This window comes from Saprolegnia parasitica, assembly GCF_000151545.1.
Source record: "Saprolegnia parasitica CBS 223.65 unplaced genomic scaffold supercont2.17, whole genome shotgun sequence".
Lineage (NCBI taxonomy): Eukaryota > Oomycota > Saprolegniomycetes > Saprolegniales > Saprolegniaceae > Saprolegnia > Saprolegnia parasitica.
The window spans coordinates 438,571-461,758 of record NW_012156411.1 but is presented as its reverse complement, the minus strand read 5'-3'; the positions used below and the strand labels follow the sequence as shown (position 1 = coordinate 461,758).

General features: G+C 56.3%; 11 protein-coding genes across 11 annotated transcripts; 3 read left to right on the top strand and 8 right to left on the bottom strand.

Annotated features, from left to right (window-relative positions):
• The first annotated feature begins 35 nt into the window (after window positions 1–35).
• Window positions 36–1,712, top strand: SPRG_05645 (hypothetical protein). Its single transcript, XM_012344361.1, has 6 exons — window positions 36–338; window positions 386–492; window positions 536–682; window positions 732–1,059; window positions 1,111–1,424; window positions 1,480–1,712. The coding sequence occupies exons 1-6, from the start codon at window positions 107–109 to the stop codon at window positions 1,666–1,668; spliced, it is 1,317 nt and encodes a 438-aa protein (XP_012199751.1). The 5' UTR covers window positions 36–106; the 3' UTR covers window positions 1,669–1,712.
• A 1,069-nt stretch (window positions 1,713–2,781) lies between these two features.
• On the bottom strand, window positions 2,782–4,266 carry SPRG_05644 (hypothetical protein; the record flags this gene model as incomplete). Its single annotated transcript, XM_012344360.1, has 2 exons — window positions 2,782–3,486; window positions 3,541–4,266. 2 exons carry the CDS (start codon window positions 4,264–4,266, stop codon window positions 2,782–2,784), a joined length of 1,431 nt encoding a protein of 476 aa, XP_012199750.1.
• Window positions 4,267–5,462: 1,196 nt separating this feature from the next.
• SPRG_05643 (hypothetical protein) lies at window positions 5,463–6,717 on the bottom strand (the record flags this gene model as incomplete). The annotated part of the gene is made up of 2 exons (XM_012344359.1): window positions 5,889–6,717; window positions 5,463–5,849 (listed from the first exon to the last, which is right to left on the bottom strand). Exons 1-2 carry the CDS (start codon window positions 6,711–6,713, stop codon window positions 5,463–5,465), a joined length of 1,212 nt encoding a protein of 403 aa, XP_012199749.1. The 5' UTR covers window positions 6,714–6,717.
• A 411-nt stretch (window positions 6,718–7,128) lies between these two features.
• Window positions 7,129–8,918, bottom strand: SPRG_05642 (hypothetical protein; the record flags this gene model as incomplete). Its single annotated transcript, XM_012344358.1, has 4 exons — window positions 8,806–8,918; window positions 7,964–8,755; window positions 7,594–7,903; window positions 7,129–7,550 (listed from the first exon to the last, which is right to left on the bottom strand). The coding sequence occupies exons 1-4, from the start codon at window positions 8,911–8,913 to the stop codon at window positions 7,129–7,131; spliced, it is 1,632 nt and encodes a 543-aa protein (XP_012199748.1). The 5' UTR covers window positions 8,914–8,918.
• A 313-nt stretch (window positions 8,919–9,231) lies between these two features.
• SPRG_05641 (hypothetical protein) lies at window positions 9,232–11,101 on the bottom strand (the record flags this gene model as incomplete). The annotated part of the gene is made up of 5 exons (XM_012344357.1): window positions 10,956–11,101; window positions 10,078–10,908; window positions 9,892–10,021; window positions 9,714–9,857; window positions 9,232–9,671 (listed from the first exon to the last, which is right to left on the bottom strand). The coding sequence occupies exons 1-5, from the start codon at window positions 11,070–11,072 to the stop codon at window positions 9,232–9,234; spliced, it is 1,662 nt and encodes a 553-aa protein (XP_012199747.1). The 5' UTR covers window positions 11,073–11,101.
• Window positions 11,102–11,438: 337 nt separating this feature from the next.
• SPRG_05640 (hypothetical protein) lies at window positions 11,439–12,924 on the bottom strand (the record flags this gene model as incomplete). Its single annotated transcript, XM_012344356.1, has 5 exons — window positions 11,439–11,781; window positions 11,839–11,890; window positions 12,209–12,569; window positions 12,637–12,741; window positions 12,790–12,924. The coding sequence occupies 5 exons, from the start codon at window positions 12,922–12,924 to the stop codon at window positions 11,439–11,441; spliced, it is 996 nt and encodes a 331-aa protein (XP_012199746.1).
• A 1,000-nt stretch (window positions 12,925–13,924) lies between these two features.
• SPRG_05639 (hypothetical protein) lies at window positions 13,925–15,731 on the top strand (the record flags this gene model as incomplete). Its single annotated transcript, XM_012344355.1, has 5 exons — window positions 13,925–14,044; window positions 14,096–14,836; window positions 14,866–14,916; window positions 14,960–15,272; window positions 15,319–15,731. 5 exons carry the CDS (start codon window positions 13,925–13,927, stop codon window positions 15,729–15,731), a joined length of 1,638 nt encoding a protein of 545 aa, XP_012199745.1.
• Window positions 15,732–16,151: 420 nt separating this feature from the next.
• SPRG_05638 (hypothetical protein) lies at window positions 16,152–17,882 on the bottom strand (the record flags this gene model as incomplete). Its single annotated transcript, XM_012344354.1, has 6 exons — window positions 16,152–16,190; window positions 16,241–16,300; window positions 16,349–16,873; window positions 16,927–17,321; window positions 17,382–17,703; window positions 17,757–17,882. 6 exons carry the CDS (start codon window positions 17,880–17,882, stop codon window positions 16,152–16,154), a joined length of 1,467 nt encoding a protein of 488 aa, XP_012199744.1.
• Window positions 17,883–18,661: 779 nt separating this feature from the next.
• On the bottom strand, window positions 18,662–18,858 carry SPRG_05637 (hypothetical protein; the record flags this gene model as incomplete). The annotated part of the gene is given in 3 exon segments (XM_012344353.1): window positions 18,662–18,688; window positions 18,719–18,799; window positions 18,808–18,858. Coding segments are annotated over 3 exon segments (159 nt in total).
• A 161-nt stretch (window positions 18,859–19,019) lies between these two features.
• SPRG_19944 (hypothetical protein) lies at window positions 19,020–19,325 on the top strand (the record flags this gene model as incomplete). Its single annotated transcript, XM_012344391.1, has 1 exon — window positions 19,020–19,325. A coding segment is annotated over one exon (306 nt), but the record flags the coding sequence as incomplete, so codon positions are not given.
• A 1,223-nt stretch (window positions 19,326–20,548) lies between these two features.
• On the bottom strand, window positions 20,549–22,572 carry SPRG_05636 (hypothetical protein; the record flags this gene model as incomplete). The annotated part of the gene is made up of 7 exons (XM_012344352.1): window positions 20,549–20,801; window positions 20,850–20,997; window positions 21,050–21,270; window positions 21,318–21,548; window positions 21,593–21,724; window positions 21,772–22,062; window positions 22,108–22,572. 7 exons carry the CDS (start codon window positions 22,570–22,572, stop codon window positions 20,634–20,636), a joined length of 1,656 nt encoding a protein of 551 aa, XP_012199742.1. The 3' UTR covers window positions 20,549–20,633.
• Between the last annotated feature and the right edge of the window lie 616 nt (window positions 22,573–23,188).

Sequence of the window (23,188 nt, the reverse complement as noted above, 5' to 3'; positions counted from 1 at the left end):
CGAGGACGCCTAGACCCACTGCGCAATGGTCTGCATCCAGCTCTCTCGTCGTGCTTGATACGTTGATGCACGCGTCATCCGTATACCAAAGTGGCACAGTATCCGGATGCAGCCCGACTTGGCGATCATGGCGGCGGACGACCTCAGCGTCGCGGGGCTGCGCAACCTCGGCAACACGTGCTACTTCAACGCAGTGCTGCAGGCGCTCGCATCCTCCAAGCGCTTCGTCGCCCACCTCGATGAGATCTGCCCCATGCCCGGCGACGACGACGAGGCGGCGACGACCGGCGACGACCGCTGCCTCGCCTTCACGTCCGTGCTCCAGCACTACCTCCACGGTAGCCCATCGCATCTCGCAGCAAAAGGTGGTCACGGTACGGCATAGAGCTCTCGCCACGCCCACGGTCCAGCATCGGCGGCGCCGTCGAGCCTCATCTTTTGAACGCGCAGCTCGGCAAGAGCATCCAGGGCTTCCGCGGCAACCGACAACAGGTCCGCCCTTGGATCACCCGCCTCCTTCTAACTGCTGCCACAGGACGCAGAGGAGTGGTTCCAGCTCATCATGGAGCTCTGCGAAGACGAGTACAAGAAGACACAGCCCAAAGGCTCGCTTTTCGACCTCATCGGACGTGCGCCAGCCGAGAGCCGCAACCCGTTCTACGGCCTGAGCGGCACACTCCTCGTACCTCACCAACCCCCTTTTTCATTGATTGCGATGCGGCAGTATGTAGGAGTGCACGCGCTGCCACATGCGCAAGCCCATGTGGACAGATCGGTTCCTCGACCTGAAGCTTTCGCTGTGTGCGAGCATGGACGGCCGCCATGTCTTCAACCACCTCCGCGAGTCGTGGCGCCACCACACGAGCATGGAACGCATCGACGGCGTCGAGTGCACCAATTGCACGCTGCGTGCGCTCCTATCTGTCGTGGAGGAACAGCGGGACGCACTCGCGACCGGCGATCCCATGGAGTTTGTCGATGTGCCCTCGCTCTGGGAAGGCGGCGACGCCCGCAGTCTCCTCCGCGCAGACGTGCTCGAGTGGCGACAGAACCTTCTCGGTACGTTCCTTGATAGACTGATACAAAGCGGCAGCAGCAATAATGCCATAGATATCCTCGGGACGCGCCTTGCGTCGACCAATGGCGTGTGCGACCTCGACATGGACGGCTCGGGCTGGACGGAAAACGAAGGTCTCTGGCTCGACAAGAACGGCATTGAGGACCCTCGCGCATGCCGACGAACGTACGCGCCTTTTCTGCGCCACGTCCGGCTCATGCGGTGCCCAGACGTGCTCGCCTTCCACATCAACCGCAACGTGTTTCTGCAAGACGCCATGGTCAAGCTCGACTCGTACCTCCGTTTTGAGTCGACATTATTGGCGCAAGATTTGCTTCTCGACGACGACACCAAAGAGCACACCTACGTACATGTTTTCAAATGGAGGCTTCTATCAAGTTGATACGATTTTGTGAATGTAGGATCAACTTATCTACGATGCGATCGCGGTCATTGTGCACCACGGGAACGAACGGGGCGGCCACTACACGTGCTATCGTCGGCTGGCGCCCGGTCGGTGGGTTCACGTCTCGGACGACCGCGTCCTTGAGGTGCCGACGACCGAAGTGGCCCGCGCCAAAGCCTACATGCTCTTTTACGAGCGCCGATAGAAACCCTTTGTTTAAACACACAGAAAACGAACACCGACAGCAGCACGCACGTGGATCAAACGGCGGTAGTGTCGAGTCTCTCACCGGAAGGGACACCAAACGTCGTCGATCGTACAAGACGATGCGTAGAACAAAAGGTATACGTATGAAATAGGGGTAGGGTAGCGTTCATTGGGGCTACTGGAGACAACGGAAGCCAAGTTTACCCTGCCATCGACGTCTCGAACGCGTCAAAGGCATGTTCACACGCACCGTCAATGACGCCTCGTACCGCAATGGGCCGCAGCACGCGACGAAACGAGCACTGGGCAGCGTTAAACACGTTTTAAATGGCGGTTTAAGAGACCCCATGCGAGTGGAATGCGCCGCGTTCAATGCAAAAGTGCCGGTCCTGTGTTTGCCGCCGTGGAAACGAGTGGCCTGGTGACAGGACTTGAATGAATCGGATCGTGCGCGTTGCGTCAAAAGTGTGGCAGTCGAGGCTGAGGTACATAATAGTGTACCCATGAGTCGAGGCTGGTCATCAAGCTAAGGCGCAGCATGCATATGGGGCGGCGATCATTGACCATTGCCCGCACAAAGCAGTCGCCGCTGCGCACACTAATGGTCGGGTGCATCGTGTATCGAGCGTCGTGGACAAACGCAGCATAGATCGACCCACCCGCCTCGTCGACGGCGTCGCGGCGACCGCACGCATAAGACAGGCAGTCGATTGTTGACGCTGTTGTAGTCGAGACTGGCTACACCTACTACGATCCTTCACGGTGCGTATGCATCGAAAGGCGCACCATGGAAACCACGTTGGTGACCGAGCGAGCGCTCATGACGACCGCCATCATGTGCCACGTTATGACCAGCTGCCGCTTGGGAAAGAGCCGGGTCGAGGGGGCGGCCGCGGACACGATTGACGTCAGTTCTGGCATTTAAATTCCGACGACGGCATCTAGAAATGGACATGGATGACGTGGCAACGTGCAAAGCGGTTAATAGCTATAGATTGATGCTTAGTCGCGAAAGCGAGACGCGCTCGTGTTTGCTTTGGCGTGGACAGGAGCCACGATGGCGGAAAACCGACTCAGAACACTGGAAGCAGTCGTACAAAGTGCTCAGCAACTACGAGCACCACGGCGACGGTACGGCTCCGAGCGCCAGCTGGAAGCTGCTGTCGTGCGCCACAAGCTCGGCAAACGTGCGGTCGGCCGTCGCCGACGTTGCCACAGAAATCGCCACGTTCGGATCGGACGCCATTCGATCGAGGCTCGAGAGCAAGCTCAGACGCTTGAGATGCGTCGTTCGACCTCGCCTTTTGGTCAGCACAAAGCAGTCGACGCTGCGAAGACTGGTCGTCGGGTGCATCTTGTACCGAGCGTCGCGCGCGAACGCGGCATAAAGAGACCCGCCCGACTCGTCGACGAGGCCCCGGCGCAGCGTGATCGATCGCATGAGCTTGTACAAAAGTCGGTTCTTAACACTGTTGTAGTCGAGACTCGCGTACGGGACCGACGGTGTCGCGCGGCGACAGTGGGTGCGTGCAAAGCCAAAGAGAATCGGGATCGCCGCAATGAGGAGTGTGAGCAGCACGCAGCCAAAAAGCACATCGACTTGGTGGTCTTGCATGTCGGCCGACGATGGGAGGCGGAAGAGGTAGTAGTACACATAGACGATCACTGTGTTGGCTTGGAGGTAGTCGACTGGAATGGCGTACACGGCGACGCAGACCGCAACGATCGTCGGGTCGACTTCGACGAACCAGTGCTCTTTGTGATAGCGTTTGAGGCTGCGCGACGTGAGGGCGAGCGCGAGATAGGCGAACCATACCTACATTCAAAACCCACCATGGCGTCCATGCCGCGATGGAAATCGTTGCCGTACCGTCCGGGAAAAGTACATGAACGCGAGAAAAAGCGTGTAGAGATCCACGAATTGCGTCGCGCGCACCATGGCGATGCCCATGTACTCCATACTGAACCAAATGTCCAAGGTGAACGCCGTCGAGACGATCGGGTCGAGCAAAATGAGTGCCGTGGGGTCCCCGATGACAACCTCAAACGACGTGCCGCGTGTCGGGCGTCGCTGTAGGCCGTGCGTCGCTAGCGTCCGTGCTAAATGCAAGCAGTGCCGGTAGTACGCTCGCCACATGACGCGCAGGACGTAGCAGGTGAGGCCGACGCGGTACAGAAACTTGCACCACAGCCACGTGTCGAAGCGCCCGAGCTGAAAGGTGAAGGTGAGCGTGTAGACACCAAGCGCGTCGGTGCCCGTTAAATCGTTGCCAATGGTGAGCCAGATGCACTGCCGGCCGACGAGCACGGAGGCAAACTTGCCGTATTGACACGCACCGACCTTGTCCCAGCGCAAGGCATCGCCAAGAGTTGCATTCCGGTGATCGGTGGCTGCGAATGAACAGAGGACATTCCAAAAGTCACCGCCATAGAAAATCAGCCCCGGCAAGCCGAGCAAGAACAAGATGCAGTTCGCCTCGGGCAGCGCATCGCGCATATCCAGGGCCACGCGAATGACGTCCGTGCGTGTAACGTCGTCCACGTAGTAGGACGATGCATGGTCCAGTGTCTGTCGGTTGAAGTGCGCTTGGTTCATTGCGAGGTACCAACGGTTGAAGGCCGAAAAATTGGCAAATGCTGGCTCGGGCGCGTCGCTCGCATGCCACGGGACTTGCTCGGACAAGTATGCTTTCAGCGGCTACACCGCTGCGTGAGCCCATCTCGGCAACAAATAAAGTGTACCATGGAGGCGATGTTGAGCAGCATGACGCCACTGAGAAGCACCGAGATCTTGTTCCAGCGCACGGAGTTGACGAGAGGCCGCTTTGCATCCAACCCAGAGGACGAGGGTAGGTGCCATAGCATTGGTGCGACCTGCGACATCGAGCGAGTGAAGCGGTTGCATCTAACATTAGGTGGATGACGTGGCAGCACCACGGCGCATGACGGTTTCAAAAGGTTGGTGGCGCGCGCGGGACAACAACGTGTGGGCGTTCTGCACGCAGAATGCTACTGTTGTTGTTGAAATGAGTCCTCTCGTTATTTTACGGATTACCGGCATATGCCGTTTTCATCTTGCTTCTTCCGTGTGTTCCTTGTGGCACTTGCCGAGCGTGGCATTTCAGAATGCTACTGTTGAAGGACGAGAGCTATGTCCAAAGTACTAAAATCCTGTTGCATATCAAGGGCGTGGAAGCTACACTCTAGAACTAGCGTCCTTGGATGGGCAGTGACATCTGTGCTTCATTCGCGGTGCAACAGCGTTTGATGTTTCGCCCTCTTTGATTCTGTCGCTGTGAGCCATGATATACTAGGTCCTAAAGCTAATAGTGTGTTTCTAGTACGGAAGAAATCAAAATTATGGGCGAGCTCACGACGAGACTCGATTATTTATCGCCATACGTTCTTAGGTCGGTATGTTACATGCACCACGTGGTGCGCGCCATGCCCCGGTGTATGGAAATCGTCGCGCCGGTGAGCTCGAGCCGGTCGAAGACATTTGAAGCGCTCTTGGTGCGGTCGTCTATGATCGCGAGGTGCGGATTCATCAAGTGGCAGTCCAAGCTCCGCAAAAGACTGAGACGAATGGCTTGTTTGGGCACTCCGTGGCTCTTGCACAGTAGGAAACAGTCGACTGACCGAAGACTGATTGTCGGAAACCTCTTGTAGCGCGGGTTGGCGTCAAACACGGCATACAAGGTGCCACCAACGGCGAGCGCTTCGTGTTGAGGCGGTAGAAAGCAGCGTACGATGTACAGCACGAGCCGCGCCTTCACGCTGTTGTACGTTTGGCTACTGTACGCGGCACGGCGGCTCGATGACGACGGCGTGGACCCTACTCGTAAGACTCAGGAGACACAACGAGATCTCGATTCTACGGCAGCGAGATCGGGCAATCCCATACAGCACAGGAACGAAGGCAATCGAGATCGTTAAAAGCACGCAGCCAAAGAGCACGTCGACTTGCTCGTCTTGCGTATCGCGCGGGCTCGGGATGCGGAAGAGCCAGTAGTAGGCATCCACGATGCGGGTGTTGGCTTGAAGGTAGTCGACTGGGATGACGTACACGGCGACGCTAATCGCGACAACGGTGGGGTCGACGCCGGCAAAGTGGTGCTCTTTTTCATAGCGTTTGAGCACCTTGGACGTGACGCTCAGTGCCAAATAGGCAAACCAGACCTACTGGCAGGTTTCAATATGGACGACTTGCATCCATACCGTGCGGGAAAAGTACGTGAACGCGAGAAAGAGCGTGTACAGATCGACGATTTGCGTCGCACGCACCATGGCAATGCCCATGTACTCCATACTGAGCCACACGTCGAGCGTAAAGGCCAACGAGACGATCGGATCCAGAAGGATGAGCGCTGTCGGGTCGCCCATCACGAGGTCGTACTGCCAGGTCGTGGATGCGGGCGTCGGTACGGTATGGCCCAAGCGCTGCACGACCGTGTGGAGGGACGCGCAGTGGCGGTAATATTCGCGCCACATTTGGACGACCACGTAGAGGCTAATGAGGCAGCGGTAGCCGAATTTGACCCAAAGCCACACATAAAACCGGGGCAGTTGAAAGATAAACGTCAGGGTAAAGACGCCAAGTGTGTCATCTGCGGTGAGGTCGTCGCCGGTCGTGAGCCAAATGCACTGTTGGCCGACGGTGGCACCGACAAATGTGCCGTGCTGACACACACCGCGTCGATGCCAGCGCAGGTCGTCGGTCACATTGTGACCGCGGGGTGATGCGGCAAAGTTGCAGAGAAGGTCGCGCATGTGGCCGCCATAAAAGATGAGGCCGGGTAGACCAAGGAGAAACTCAATGCAGTTGTTGTGCGTTCGTCGGCGCATGTCGAGAGCGACGCGGATGACATCTGTGCGTGACGCGTCGTCGACAAAGTAGGACCGCTGGTGTAGCAGCGTGGACCGGTTGAAGCGCGCTTGGTTCTCGGCCAAATACGATGCGCTAAAGGCAGCGTACGAGTCGTAGACAGGGTATGGCGTATTGTCGCCCTGCCACGGCAGCTGTTCGGTCAAGTAGGCCTTCATCGGCTACGTCAAATGTGATGTGTGGATGCAGTCAGTAGCGAGAAGGTACCATCGAGACGAGGTTGAGAAGCATTAGGAAGCTCACAACGACCGACGATCGCGTCCAGCGCACTTGAAAACGCGTGTGGACCAGCGACACGGCTGGACCTGCTGGCGTCGGCGCCACCTTGGTCATGTTGTCCTTTCTGGCAAATCTATTGATAGATATGACATGTGTATGACGTGGCATCTGGAGGTGTGAATGAGAGCGATGCGACGCGCCATACGTCGAGGAACAGATACAATGACGATGGTGCTGTCCATTGCATGTTATGAAAGCTTGCAAAAGTTTGTGTAATGACAAGTCGAATTCGATTCGATCCTGCCATGCCCATTGAACAAAGACAGTTTTATCAGAAAATACGACAGTGTGTCACTAAATGCACCACGGCGACGGTATCCGAGGACGTCGCAGCGTCGGTGGCTGACTTGGGTGGAGTACGAGCTCATTCATGTTGGATGTGGCGACAACAGAGGCAATGCGAACAGCCAAAGCTGGGTCTGCAAGGTTGCGGTCGAGGTTATCGAGGAGGCTCAAGCGTATCTTCGTCACGAGCGCCTCGTTGTGGTAGCAGAGGAGAAAGCAGTCGGCGCTTCGAAGGCTGATGGTCGGGCAGTTCTTGTATCTCGGATTGGTCGCAAAGAGAGCGTACACGGAGCCGCCCTCTGCGCGCAGTGTCGGCGTGTGCAGCGTCGATAGGAAGCGCACAAAAACGCGGTTTTTTAAGCCGTTGTAGAGCGGACTTGCATAATCCTGTAGCACAGCGGGCGCTACCTTGCGCTTCCACGCGTGCATTCCTACAACTATTTACGTACGGTCGCCTCAAATCAAAAGACGTACGGCGGGCCCAGCGCGGGTGGGCAAAGCCATACAGCAGCGGGAGGCTGCCAATCATGAGGGTGAACATGGCACAGCCAGGTCCGAGCTCGTTCTCATGCGCTTCGGCGTTCTCTGGTACACAGAGGGCAAAGAGCCAGTGGTACAAGCGCACGAGCCCCTCCATATGCGCGCTCAGTTGAGAAAGCAGTGGACCGTAAATGGCGACGGCGACAGCGACGAGCGTGGGGTCGACCTCGCTGAACGCATGCTCGAATCGCCATTTCTTCAAGGTATGCGCGGTTGCGCAGAGGCCAAAGTAGGCAAACCAAACCTGTTCAAGATAATATTGTCATATTGTCCATCGACGAACCAGGAACAGAAATCGTCGTACCGTGCGGGAGAGGTACACCAAGCTCAGAAACATAGCCCAGAGGTCGTCTACCTGGGTGGCGAGTAGGATTGCGACACCAATCGTATTCGTGCTCAGCCATGTATCGACGACGAGAGCAAAAGCCACCCAACTGTCCATGAGCACGATCGCAGTGGGGTCCCCCAGCACGAGTTCGTACCGCCACTTGTGTGCGTCCAAGCCGGGGCAGTGGCCATGTTGGCGCAAGACTATCTCGAGGTCGCGCACATGCCTCCAGTAGCCGCTGTAGAGACGCTGGGACACGAGGCCCGTGATGGCAATGCGGTAGAAAAGCTTGATCCAGAGCCAATCGTTCCAGCGGACTGCAGTGTACGCGTACGAGAGAATGTAGACGTCGGGATGATCCCCTTTTCTCTGCGAGAGCCAAATGCACGAGTGGCCAATGTCCAGAGCGCAGCTTCGATCGACGTGGCACGAGCCGCGGTTCACGTACGACAGCCGAGTGTCGCTGGCGAGGAAGGCACAGAGAAAGTTCAGTTGGGCGGCGGTGTAATAGATGAGCCCGGGGAGACCCAAGGCAAACTCTTGAAAGCAGCGCAGTGTAGTTGACGTTGTCGACATGTTGAGTGTGCGACGCAGAACGTAGATGCTGTTGGTGTCGTCGTACTGGTAACCAAGCGCAGAGACGTCGATGTACGTGGTCATGTAGGCAGTGAGCGTTGCATTTTCCAGCGCCGCAAACGAAGCAAAGACGGGCGCATCGATGGTCGGGTCGAGGCCTGGAAACGACTCGGAAAGGTACGCGCGTGCGGGCTACACCATCATACCATCCTAAATTGCGTTGTACAGACAGGAAGACGTACGATCGAGATGAGATTGGCCAGCATCACAACACAAAGGAGCCATGCGCCGCGATTTCGGTGCACGCGAAACTCGCGCGCGGGGCCGGCCACAGCCACGACCTTGGGCATTCCAGTTGATTAATATAAATAGTGTTTTCCACGACTTTTCTATTCAAGACTTGCGACATGAGGATACTGCCCGAGATGTGCAGATTTGGTGCACTTGACTGCACTGGCCGACTTCTTCGCAAGGCACTCGACTGCCTGTCTTCAGACGACACCCCTGCCATGACAAGACAGGATCTTGTATGCCGGCGTTGTCAATAACGATTACATGTCAGCCAACATGCCACGTCATCTCGGCAAATGAGTGATCGCTTTACAAACATAGCATGAGAGCACTAATTTTAGCACCAGTCGTGTCAACTATCGTACATCGTCGGCCACTTAGATGCACCAGGGGGGGGCTTCTGCGGGCTGACACATACGAGGTCGGCCACTCGAATCAAGGGTGATCTCGTAGGCAATGGAAGTGGCTTTGCCCCCGGCGTTCTCGACTGCGAGCTCTGGTGTCGCAGCGTTGCAGTCGAGGCTGCAGAGAAGACTCAGGCGTATCTTGGACACGAGCGTTGCGTTGTGGTAGCAGAGGAGGAAGCAGTCGGCGCTTCGAAGGCTGATGGTCGGGCAGTTTTGTACCGCGAATTGGTCGCAAAAGAGCGAGTAGATGGCCCCTCCACGCTCGAGAACGCGCGGGGTCGTCGCTTCGATCGGATGCACGTCGGCTGTGGCTCGGAACGGCGCCAACATGCCGAAAATAGTCCGGTTTTTGGTGCTGTTGTAGAACGGGCTCGCATAATTCGGCGCCTCGCCTTGATGCTTGCGTAACCCTAGTCGCGAGATGAGACATGACATCGCATGGCGTCGTATACGGTGGCGCAGCGCCGGGACGGCAAAGCCGTAGCAAAGTGGGAGGCACGCAATGAGTAGCGTGTACATGGCACAGCCCGGCCCGAGCTCGTTCTCTTGGCCGAGCAAGGGCGGGGCACGAGCAGCGTAAACGTCCATTGGTACAACTGCGCGAGGAAGCCGACGTTGCCGCTGAGCCACGAGACGAGGGGCCATAGATGGCGACACCGACGGCCACAAGCGTCGGGTCAACCTCGGTAAACGCATGTTCCTTCTTCCACTTCTTCAAGCCATACGATGTGACGCAGAGCGCGCAGTAGGCAAACCACACCTACACAATACTTCAATGCAGAAAATGTCTTCAATGTTCTCACACAATATTTGTACCGTCCGCGAGAGGTAGACAAAGGTCACAAACATGACGTAGAGGTCGCCGTTCTGGGACGCGCGCAAGACCGCAATGCCGACCGAGCTGGTGCTGATCCAAATGTCGACCACAAATGCGCACGCAACGCTTGGGTCCATGAGGATGATGGCGGTCGGGTCGCCCAACACGAGCTCGTAGCGCCACTCGCTCGGACTCAAATCGGCGCTGTGGCCGCACGCGGTCAAGCGCGCTTGGAGGCGTTGACAGTGTGCGTAGTACTGCTTCCAGAGACGCCATCCGACAAAGAGGGTCAATGCGCAGCGGAAACCGAGCTTCCACCACAGCCATTGGCGAAAGCGCGTGCCTGTAAACGTGTAGGTAATCGTCACCACGTGTGGCGAGAGCTGGCCGCCGTGGACCGCATCGCCGGCGTTGAGCCACACGCACGCGTGGCCAATGACGATGGCACAAAACTTGTCAATGTAGCACGCACCAACCTTGTCCCAGGTCGACGCGTTGACGTCAGCGTCCGCGGCGAGGGCACAGACGAGGTCGAGTTGCACCGGCGTGTAGTAAATCAAGCCCGGCAGACCCAGTACGAACGAGGCCAAGCAGTCGGCGCGAGACGGCATTGGCGCATGATTGGTCAAGTTGAGCGTCGCACGGAGGACTTGGACGTCCATGGCAGCATCATCAAAGTACGTGGAGCCATTGGGCAGCGTCAGTGGGGTGTAGCGCATCTGCTGGTACGCGAGCGTTGCACTCGAAAAGATCGAATAGTTGGCAAACGCATCGGGTAGAGCCGGGACGGTTTGCCACGGAAGAAACTCGGACAGGTACGCTTTCATCGGCTACAGCGCTGTCAAGCCTGGACGGTGCGCATGGAGTGTACTTGTACCATGGAGAGTATATTGAGCAGCATGATGAGACTCACAAGCATGGCCGGGCGGTTCCGCCGTACGCTGAAGCGCACCACTGTCGCCTCTGGCCCGACGCGGGTGTCGATGCAGCCCATTCAAAGAAAGACGCTTCGTACCGTGATCTATAAACAGCACACGACTAAAGCGTTCCGTGGTGAGTGGACACATAGTACAAGACAGAAATATGGGTGACGACCCGAGAAATGCAATGGGAAGGAGGTTGGCAGCCTCGGTGGGTCATGTGAAGAACCCTAAAGCTATTTGCTTTTGACCAGGTGGCAAGACGATAGAAGGCTGCATCGTTTAGGCCGTCACCTGTCGCGGCGGCAAAGTTGTAGTCATTTCAGGGCTCATCTGCACTGCATTGCCGTTTTGAGAATCTCAATGCAGTGGAAGATGGCGCCAAGCCACAACCGCCGCGTTTATCAATTTGGCATTACGTGGCATGTGCGCACACTCGACTAGATGCACCACAGTGACGGCTTGCGCGGTAGAGAGAGTACGATTTGCAATGCCTCGTCCAACGACCCTTTCTCGGACGCGAGTCGCGTGATCTCAAGTGCGTTCGCAGGGTACAGTGAGGGCCTTGGGTTGATGCGGATTGCGAGTTGCGGGTCACTGAGATTGCAGTCGAGCGCGTGCAGGAGGCTGAGTCGAATTCTGGACGCGAGGTGGTCGTTGCAGTAGCAGAGGAGGAAGCAGTCGGCGCCGCGGAGGTTCATGGTTGGCGCCGCTTTGTACCGCGGGTTCCAATCGAATAGTGCATACATGAGGCCGCCATACGACGTGCCCGAAATGGCGTCGCTTCCGCGGACCGGATGTGAAACAGTAAAGAGCGCTCAGTTCTTGAGTGAGTTGTACTGGAAGCTCGCGTACTTGGTAAAATTGGTCAGCGCGCCGTGCCGGGGCTTGCCTATCGTATTAGAGTTTATCAGAATGCCTCGGCGAACCCAAAACAGTCACGCAACATTCACACATAATGTACCGAAAAGCATGCAAGAAGCGCGATATATGCACGAAAAACGTTTGAAAAATGCATGAAAAAGGCTCGAAAAGGATGAAAAATAGCGTACCAGAACGGAGATACCCGGCGACAAATCCGTACGAGAGCGGGAGCCAGGCCACGAGCACAATGTAAACACCGCCGACAAGGACAATTGTCGGCATAGAAAGCGAGCAACCGAAAAGTAGTGGCGGTAATACTTGAACCAAAGGCAGTGCAAAATGGCACTCGTGGAGACGACGCGCGTCACAAATTTGAGCCAGAGCAGCCACGGGTACGGGTACTGCGTCAGCGCAAACGTCAAGGTAAAATCCTCGCTTTGATTCGTCATGGCCAAGTCGTTTCCGCGCTGAAGCCACAAGCACTCGTTGGCGATTGGGAGCGAGAGAAAGGTCACCGTCAAGCACGTGCCGGAGGTCGTCGCGTCCCCCGACGCTGCAAACGTACTCAGTAAATCGTTCATCGCGGGGCCATAGAAGAGCACACCGGGTAATCCCACCAGAAAGGACGCCAAGCATTGTGTCGAGCCGTCAGTCATGGACGAATCATTGAGAGGGCAAACGAGGCGACGAAGCACGTAGCTGTTGCGCTCCGGGTTGGCGACATAGCGAGCGCCCACTGGCAGGCAGCGTATCTCGATTGTAGAGCGCTTGTACGGTCGCTAGTGTCGTGGCATTGAACTCGGCAAAGGTCGCAAACGGCGGGTTGAACGGCGCGAGGGAGGTCCACGGCAGCATCTCAGAGACGTACGCTTCGAGCGGCTAAGTACATTACGGTCATAGATAGGAATACGGAAATGTCGTGTGTACCATGATGATCATCGAGACCGAGATGAAGAGGCTCGTGACGAAGAGGCACGGGTCATGCCGAAGCGTATAGCGCCGTCGTGTTGCGAGTTTGAGGATGCCAAGCGTCGGGCTCGCCGCCACCTTGGCGCGAAACATCAAAAAGGCTAAGTTTAGGGTGTCGACATCACCGCGAGGCTTTTTCATGTCGCAAGAGTTACAGATGAGAGGCCTTAGCGCAGGGCCATCGCATTGCTTTGAATGAGGAATATCGCTAGGGAGTTGCTTAGCGAGGAAAGCAAGTACATCATTGCGGCCTGTGTTATCCACACGCCTAGCATCCAGATCGGCAAGCCTGGGCTTTTGACTCAAAAGCCCATCGCCAGGATCACTTTTGCGCAAATCCCATATCACTCTCGTCAAGAAGGTCGCATCCGTCGCAGCGCGCCCAACATCCCGGCCAACCTCGCGATGCGTGAGTATCGATGACGACGCTGCCACGTGTGCTCGACGCCGACCTGGTCACCGTCCCGTCTTTCGAGAAGCGCCTCAGTAATGTCAAAGATCTCACGGACCTCATGGCCATGGCGCAGAACAAGGAGCTTTGGACTGCGCTGACCGAGGCGATCGTTGACGCTTGTCCCGGCATCCCCGCGCACGATGCTAATACTTTCGTGCAAGTATGCGACAATCTACCTGCATTGAGCTTACAGCCAGCACTGCTGTGTTGATTGACGCGACGAAACGTCTATCTCTTCAACAACAACGACGCCCCGGTTTTGTGTCATTATGCAACGTGCTGCGGGCGTCGCCGGTTCGGTCCAGTTGGCACTTGCTCGGTCCCGATGCCCGTCCGTGTGTCTGCAACGCGTCGCGCTTCTCGATCCGAATACGCTACCCATGTACATTCCTGGCGTCTAAAATGCATTTTCTGTCGAGCCGAAAGCCGCGTTGGTGCGCAGTTCGCCATCACAAGTCGTTCATGGTGGTAACCAGGTCGATCACACGGTCCGGGTATCTGGCTGTGACGCAGCGATAGACTTCAGGATCCTGTTGACCAGAAGCAGCACTCTTTCCACGTCCTCATAGCGTGGTTTCACGCTTGAAATAACAGCGCAACGCCCCCTCAAGATAGCATTCGTTTGTATAAAGTGCAAAAATGGCCAAGGTCGCAGACGTGAGCGCGCCCGCCTGGGCCGACGTGCACAGGTTCAGCTTGCGTCGCAACCGCATCGCGCTGGTTATCAGCGTCGCCATGCTCTTCAACATCGCCTCCATGGTACCACAGCTATCTCGTCGCCACGTTACAAAGTCTGTACTATGGATGTAGCCGATGAAGGCGTACCTCTCCGAGTATGTTCCGTGGTCCGCGCCGCCGCTCCTCAACACGTCGTATGCCAATTACTCGGCGTTCAACTCGGATTTTCTGGCGCAAAACCAGCGCTTGTACAACGCCCGCACGCTCGTGCCCGGCACGTCGTACTTTGAAGATGCCATCAACGACGTCCAAGTGCTTCGAAAAGCCATTGCGCTGCCAGCGCCGATCCATAGGGCGTCGTGCTTGCAGTCGTTTCTCCTCGGGCTTCCCGGCGTCATCTACTACACAGACGCCCAGATCGACCTCGTCTGTAGCCTCGCGAGCGCGACGAATGTCTCGGCTGCGGCATGGCACTACAACGGCTCGTGTTTTTATGATCTTTTTTGCAACATTGAGATTGGCCGGTCGTGTCTCTGGCTCGAGGCCGGCGATGCGATCCAAGAACGCAACGCCTCCGACGGACTCTTCACACTCACCTACTCGTACAGTGCGACGCGCTTCGATGCCTACCTCTGGTTCAAATTTGTCTACCGCCTCGGCAACACGGCTTTTGTGCTCTATCGCATGTGGACGCACTACTACATGCATTGCGTGGACCTGGAACGTCTCTTGCGCACCAGTGGCCACAAGGCCGATGTGAGCGCGGTCGAGTGGCGCTACGAGCTCGTGCTGGGCGATCCGACCGCCATCATCCTCCGGGATCCGTGGGTCGCCACCGCGTTTTTGATCGACATGTGGCTGAGCACGGGCAACGTTGGCATTGCGGTCTTGCGCGCGTCCAGAACGGCGACCTCTACGTGATGTTTGTGACGTTTGTCTACCTCTCGCGGACGGTACCCATATTGTAGACATTTTCTGCATTGAATTATTGCATAGGTGTGGTTTGCCTACTGTGGCCTCTGCGTCACGGCGTATTGTTTGAAGAAGTGGAAGAAGGAGCATGCGTTTGCCGAGGTTGACCCGACATTGGTGGCGATCGCGATCGCATTCTATGGCCCACTCATCTCGTGGCTCAGCGGCAACGTCGGCTTCCTCGTGACCTTGTACCAGTGGATGTTTACGTGCCTTGTGCCGCAACAAAACACCTCGGAGCAGAACGAGCTCGTTGTCGGCTGCACCGCCTACACCGTTCTTATCGCGGTGCTTCCAGTGGTGTATGGTTTCCTCGCACCGCGTTTCCAGTGCTGGGGTACAAGGCAAGTGCATTTTTCATGGTTTTCATGCGTGCGGACTAGGATGCTTTTGGTGTCTACGCCGCCGCAAACATGCGTACAGCAGCCACCGCTACAACAACTGGAAGAATCAGATCCTTCTCGCGCTTCTGCGTCCCTTTCGCACCAACAACATTCACATGATTACGAGCGGCGGCACCGTATACGCAGCGTACCATGCCAGCGCAAGCTTCAAGAACTGCCCGACGTTCAGCCTTCGGAGCGCCGACTGCTTTGTGCTGTGTTACCACCGCGGCGAGCTGCGCGAGAAGATGCGCCTGAGTTTCCTCAGCTCCCTCGACACACGCGGGAACACGATTTCCAACGCCACGACGCCCACGTCGTACCACTTTAACGAGCTGGTCGAGACGAGCAAAGAAGGCGTGACCTCGTTTCAGCTCCACAAACCGTCCCTGCCGTCCGTTTGGTGCATATAACTGGATTCTTCTGAAGCGCTTCTCGGTTCCAAAATAATTGACACATCTAGTACATATTTTGTCTAGTGATCGATGGAGATGGCATCGTCAAAAAGCACGAGATAGTACGCGTACCAGGAACGTTCTCACATTTTTCTTTGGTTCCCACCACCACTTGTCTTACCACGCAGAAAATTTTCATGTCCAACAAAACACGGCTAGTATTGACATTCCTTATTACCCGTCTCGTTGTGGACGAGAACAAAAATGTATATTTAAAGGAATCCTCAAGTGAACCTCGTGTTTTCTTGGGGCAGGGTGTAGTTGACCTTTCTGGTGTAGGTGGGGAATAGGAGGTGAAGATGAGGAGATTAGAAAGTTACAAGATCGATCGATCGTGTAGCGACGAGTCTCACGAGATGTTGACACTCGATGTAGCAGTCACATGCACCAGGGCGACGCGTGAAGGGGGCACAGGAGCTGCGGTCGGAATGTCTTTTGATCGATGCCGCGTTGTGGTCGGGGATCACAAGGTGGTTGAAGCAGTAGGCACTCGCACCTGTCACAATCTCGACAATACTGTCGCTGCTCTGAAGGTCAAGATGCGCCAGAAGACTGAGACGGATCCTGGTGTGTACTTGGTTGTCGCAGTAGCAGAGAAGATAGCAGTCGGCCCCCCGCGTGTTGACGACCGGAAAAGCCTTGGCGCGGGCGCAGCGTCGAAAGAGCAGGTAGATGGAACCACCGAAATTCTTGTTCTCTTCTCCGCGCAGCGCCGGCACGAGCGAAAACAGAAGGCGATTTTTTGCCGAGTTGTACAAAAAACTGCTGTAGCGTACACGCCGCGCGCGTCGGCGCCGACAGAATGGTGTTGGACGCAGGCCAAAGCAGAGCGGGATCATGGCAATGATCAGAATATAGACCGCGCCCGCGACGGCGACTTCAATTTGAACAAGGCCGTTGGTCATATAGAAGCACACGAGAAGGTAGCGATAGGCATCCAAGAAGCACGGCACGGCCACGTTGATGACCCACAACGACGGGCCAAGCACCAGCACCGCGAGGCCGAGCCACGTCGGGTCCACTTCAGTAAAGACGTGCTCGAGTCGGCAGCGCTTGAGCAGCTTGTTGACCGCGACAAGCGAAAAGCAGGCAAACCAAATCTACAAGAAAATCATTTTCAAAATCGCAAATGGCAGCACAAGGTGTGTATTACCATGCGGAAGAGATAGAGGACCGCCTTGCACAACGCGCCAACGTCTCTTACTTGAAGCAATCGGAGCATGGCGACCGCCACCATGTGCGGACTGAGCGTAAAATCAACAAAAAAGGCGCCGACCACAAACGGATCGACGAGTAACGGGGCGGTGGGGTCGCCCGCAATCAGCTCGTAGCGCCACGTATGCTCCGGCATCAAGTCGTTGCGGTGGCCACGCACAGCGAGGTCGTGCGCCAAGCCCATGAGCGGGCTAAAATAGCGTCGCCAGAGCAATGTGAGCAGCAGCACCGTCGAGCCAATACGCCACAAAAACTTGAACCAGATGAGCGCCGGGTAAGGGTATTGTGTCAGCACATACGTCAGCGTATACTCGGCGCTGTCGAGAGGGTTGTCTATCGAGAGCCAGATGCATTGGTGCGATAGTGGCACCGTGATGAACCGCACAAGCGTACACGTGCCCCGCTGATGCCATGTACCACTGGCCGAGTCGTTGGCGAACGACTGCCACAGGTCGACCATCGCGCGGCCGTAGAAAAGGACCCCCGGAAGGCTCAAGGGGCTGCGGCTACTACTTGACAAGACGTGCCGACACACGTGGGCGTTGCGCGCGATGTCGAAAACGTACGTCGCGCCATCAGGAAGCGTCGAGTGCGAGTAGAGCGCTTGGTGCGTGGCGAGAGCCGTTTGGTTGAAGACCGTGAGGTTACTTAGGTCGTGGGCCACGGGCAGTGCCGTTGCCCAAGGCAGAGTTTCTGAGATGTAGGCTTGAAAGGGCTACATGGAGGAGACAAGCATGAGAATGTTTCTGGGCGCCCATCCCGCGATACCATGGCGACGAGGGACGCAGAGAGAAGAAGGCTAGTGACAGCTAGGCCACGGTGGTGCTTGATGCTGTAGTGCGAATGCAGCACCGAGGCGCGGCACGGGCCTGGCGTCACCTTGGTGCTGCGCATCGTTTTGCCGTTTGAAATAGACGCGGCAGTCCTGTAGAAACGGCGCGACCTTTGACATCGACAGAGCCCAGAGCTTGCAAGTGCCCGCAAACAAGATGGACTTTGTGTTATTTCAAACCGCCCAGCAAGTGAAACCACTGGCGAACGGCTGCGTCCGCGGCGGTCGGGGCAGGCAGAAGCTCCGCAAACCGGCGTTTCCAGCCACATCATATCTACGTCGCAGAGGACGTCACACGGTGCGAGGACGACCTCGTCACAACGACCTAAACCAGAAGAAACCATAATTAGTCAAGCATTATGCAGTCCAGCAGCTCTATGTTCAGCCTCGTTGCCCCGCAGCGCCAAAGCCAACTCTCCCACGCGGTCAAGTAGCTCATTGACATGCACAGCACCATCTCCAGAACGAGATGCATGCAGAGTTAACACCTTGAGAAATCGAGGGACGAGGGCCCATCACTAGCCAGCGACATCAGTGACAACCAAGCACCAGACCGCATCATTAAGACCGATCGCAACCACCAAAGAAAACGAGATCAACCAACGAAAAGAAGACAAGTTTATCGAGCCATCAGAAAGCGCTGCAATCGTTTAGCGGCATCGGTAACAGCCAAATCAATCAACCAACAAGAACCAAGCCTTGACAACCGCACTCTCCAGCGCAATAAAACGACGTCCAGACTCGGCGTCCAGGTGTACAGCACCCGTGGGCATTGGCTTCTACAGTCCCAGGTCAGTACAACCAAGTTCTTATCATCGCTTATTGATGTGCCATTGGGTTCTTAGATCTGGATCGCGTATGTGGCAATCTACCTCGTCTCGCACCGGCTCAAGCGTACCGTAGCGGTGACAAGCGCTGTTTTTCCGAAGTCGAGCCGACGCTGGTAGCGGTCATCGTCTATGGCCCGCATCTGACGAGACTTGATACCGGTAGCTGTAACGACTGACCGCCGTAACCGTCGGTCGTCGGACTGGCCATCTGGTGACAAGATGGCATCACGTATCCGTGGTAAGCCACGGACTGAGCCGCGCAAGATCGCTACAGTGTACTAGCACCACGATTGGCTGCTAGCGCGGCGGCCGATCGCCGGCGGACTAAGCGAGCTCGCGAGAAGCGCGAGCTCTTGTAATTTACTTTTGGATTTGCCTTATATTAGACTCTGCTCTCTAAGCCTCCAGCGCGACCTTACAATAGCAACGAGAGCTTTTTTCTATCGATCTACGGCTACCTCCCCGACTGCTTTGTTTCGGACCAAGACAAAGCGATTCAAGGCGTTCTCGTCGCAAGCTCTTGCATGGCTCTCATGGGTAGCATGTCAGGCGCAGTCTGTGTCAGGCGTATGTTTGCCGCCTTCGGCGTTTCTCACTAGAGAAAAATACGACAGCAATCTCGTCTCGCTCGGAGGCACACTCTACTCGGTCTTTGAGCTCGGCACAAGTTATTAAAGGCACGTGTAGTGCAGTCCTTCACCGAACTCGCTACCGCAACATTGGACAAGCTTGCCTTCCCACGCAAGACGTAACCACGAGCGTACTCGTTGGGCGACTCTGCGACGCGTTGAAGGTGAAGCAACGCATCATGGGGAGGCGTATGACGTACCATATCGACAGACAAAGTTGTGGCACGGACCGCCGATCTTTTCCCGATAGAACAGCTCCAAAATTTCTTGGGGGCGTGGGCGACCAGGCCCAGGTGTATTTTGTGCGATTTTATTGCATTAAATCGAGTCGGCAACATCTACGCCATACCAAGCAACGGAGCTGCATGCTAAATAGCAAACTTGGTGCAATCGTAGCATCAACAACCTTTTCGCTGATGGTTAGGACGATTTTACATTATTAAAGCACGGCCAAGTGTCCTCTACACAGTGATGCTGCATGAATCGAGCTTTCGAAATCTTATTCCGCGTATTCGTCGACTTGCGCAACAAATGACATGCTAATGTAAAGGCACATAGCGTAGTCTCTTCACCATTTCACTGATGCATGGGATGGCTTTGCATGTCAAAGTAGAATTCCGCAGCGCGTCGAGTTGCTGGGTGATCCGAGGCGCGTCGAAGTTGAAGTCGACGCACCATGGGGAGGCGTATGGAGTGCCAAATCGACTGAGAAAGCTTAGGCATGTACCATAAGCCTTTAGTTCGACACCTCTAAAAAGTGGCCAACCGGGCAGAGAGCACGACCTCGACGCCGTGTATTTTATGCGATTTAATTGGATTAAATCGAGGCACATAAACCTAAGCAACCTGTGCGAAGGAGTGGCATACTGGCAACGAAATCTAGCACTATCCTAGCATTATCAACCTCTTCACTGATGGTTAGGACGATTTTACATTATCAAAGCACAGCCAAGTGTCCTCTACACAGTGATGCTGCATGAATCGAGCTTTTCAAATCTTATTCCACGTATTCGCTGACGTGCGCGATAAATGACATGGTAATGTAAAGGCACATGGAGTAGGCTCTTCACTAATTTTACCGATGCATTGGTCGATATTTCGTGCCTGGTGTTCTTTCCGATCCACTTTGAACATCACCATGGAGAGACAAATGCATCAGGCATCGTAGCATCCTGCTCCTCGTATTTCACCCTTTGCAAGCCTACCGATGGTGGCCGACTGGAATCACCGAGCTTTACAGCAGCGTCGGCATGTCCATAGCTAGGTCTCCTTGAATGTCCGTGATGCGGCGCATATTTGTCGTTCATATTTCTATCAAGAATGCGTACGGGAATGGTTCACGACGTTGCATTCATCACGCCTCGTCGTCGCAGCTGGAGAAGACCGTCAAGTCGACGCTGGCGCTGGTTATGGGTAGCGTCGCAAACGCGTCGACTTCGGATTGAACAAAGGCTTGGATCTCTGGTCGCAGCTGCAGCCAATCATCCACCGAGAGCACTTGGGGCGCGTATGCACTCGGGCGCTACACATGTGTCGTCTGCGAAGACGAGGAATGGCAAGTGTCTGCTACCTTGGTCGAGTGCTCGCTGTACTTGACGATGGCGCACTGCGCTTGCGCGGGAATGTCAATACGGGCGAGGAACGGACTAATGCCGGCGTCAAAAAGCCCTGGCAGCACCATCTCGTAGCGCGCGCACGCCGGCGCGATGCTAAACAGCCTAATAGAATTGCTATGAGGATGGTGCTGGCGAGACGAACGATCCGAGATACCGGATGCAAAACGCGTGGAGCTCGGGGTGCGACTCGGAGAGAAAGGCGTAGTAGGAACACACATCCTCGGCGTACAGCGCTTTTGTCGCGCTATCAAACGGAAACTGGCCGCGCCGAAGCTCGAGCACATGGGTGACGACAGCGTTGGCGTCGAGGTGCCACTGCAGGGCGTAGTGGCGCACCGCCGCGCCCACGTGAAGCCAGTGCTCGAAAAGGTCGACCTACGCGACACGTCAGCGCCTTGCACGATACCAAAGGGATCGTGTACGTCGGTGGCGGTATGCAGCGCATACGCAAGGAGCCATAGGCGGCCGTCGCACTTGGAGAGAATCGATGGCAGCAGCGGCCACGAGGATTGTGCGCGGGTTAGGTGTAAATAGACAAGCAGCGCGTCTCGACCCGACACGACGCCGGGTGCCTCGAGGCGGGCATGCGCGGCGTCCAGCGTCGACCACATAGCACTGACATCGCTCTCATGCGCCGCCATCGCCCGCCAGCTCTTGGCGACGGGTTGCCTCGGGCCGCTCGATGTAAGGAACGTACTTGCCGAGACGAGTCGAAGGAGCGCGCGAGTACAAAAAGAACCGTGCACTGCGGCAGCGCAGCCATGGCCGCTTCGAGCAGCAGTGCCGAGTCGACGAGGATGGCCACGAGCGGCGGACTGGAGGCCACGACCTAGTCAACGTGTCAAAAATGGGAATTTTGGGACGTGGAATACGCACGCCCGTCAGGTGCGCAAGGCACGCCTCAAGCGTCGGCGCGATCGATGCGATGGATATCGTCGTGCAGCTGTGGAGGTACTGAAGCGTGCACGCAATGGTAAACTCGCGCGAGCAAAGCGACGTCCAGGACGCGACCGAGAGCGACGCAAAAGGCATGCTCGGCGGATCGCCAGCTCGGTGGCGCAAGCAACGTTCGTAGAGCACGTCCGGGTCGGGCACATTGACTGTCAATAGCTTCGATACGTCGGGGTTCCAAACCCACGCCCACGACACGTGCCCACCGAGCGCGACCTAGATACTGTCGGCCATCGACCGAACCGTAGATGCTTCTAGTACCTGCACCAGTGCATCGTCCGGAGGGAGCGCGATGGCCGCTGATCGCTTTTCGCTCGCGACAGGCGGTGCGCTGGGCCGCACAGGGCCGTCGCTGAGCAAGAGGTCGAGCAGCGGCTGCGGTGGCACCATGGCCTCGGGCTCGGGCGTGCGCCGGCGTTTGCGGCTGGGACCTGCCGCGTGCTCGTCGGCCATCGAGCGAATGTGAATTCTCGTCGAGGCAGGGCAGTAGATGCAGATGCTGAGGTGGCGTAGCATCTTGGTGGGCACACCGCGAATGGCCTCGATGCTCAACGGACCCGCCGCAGGGTTGGCCGGTGCTGCGAGAGCCTGCGCCTGGGCGTCCGAGCAGTAGCGGCAGTAGACGTGGTGATGGGACCCGTTGCGCTTCTCGCCCTTGATGAAGTGGGCCCAGACGGCGTGCGGAGGGCGACCTGTCTTGGGCCGGTGCGTCGTCGCCGGTGCCATGTTGCCGCTGCCAGATGACTTGCATACAATTGGCCATCGCGTCGCCCGATAACGGTGCCGGATTGGCCAACGAGTTTTAAAATACGTCATTTGGACCAATGCGAGGCATCTATTTCATGCAATATATGCGCGTTGGTACGGCATCCCTTCGTGGATTGGCTACCAAACACAAACTTTTGTCCAATCACATTCCTATATTGTCTATAAAATAGTGTGAAGCTGGGTTGGAGACTGCACTGCAAGGACTCCTTGCAGTGAAGTTGTACGAGGTTGCTCCTTGCCAAGGCGCAGCCTCGTACGACGACTAGGAGCTTGACGAAGCGAGCAATCCGATATACGTGTTTCATCTTCGTAATTATATCTTCATGCATATTTGGTCGCACACTATGCACCCCATGCGTTCGCTAGGAAGATTTCCGTAGGTATCATGAAATAGTGTGGTAGATACATGGGCACCTGTCGTGGGGCCAATCGCATGGCGATCCCTCGACCTATTTTAGCGAATCAAGCGAGGCTCTCAATAATCAACCAATCGCGACAAAGTTGGCATAATTTCAGCCAATCCGATGCTCGAAGCAGCAGTTCTCGTTTCTTGCCCCAGATCTTCTCCATTTCG

Bases quoted from the DNA above. Each gene is read 5' to 3' on its own strand.
- SPRG_05645 (XM_012344361.1), top strand. From the start codon at position 107: ATGCAGCCCGACTTGGCGATCATGGCGGCGGACGACCTCAGCGTCGCG. The intron at 339-385 runs GTAGCCCATCGC...GGTACGGCATAG, and splicing joins GCTCCAGCACTACCTCCACG to AGCTCTCGCCACGCCCACGG. The intron at 1,425-1,479 runs GTACATGTTTTC...TTGTGAATGTAG, and splicing joins ACACCAAAGAGCACACCTAC to GATCAACTTATCTACGATGC.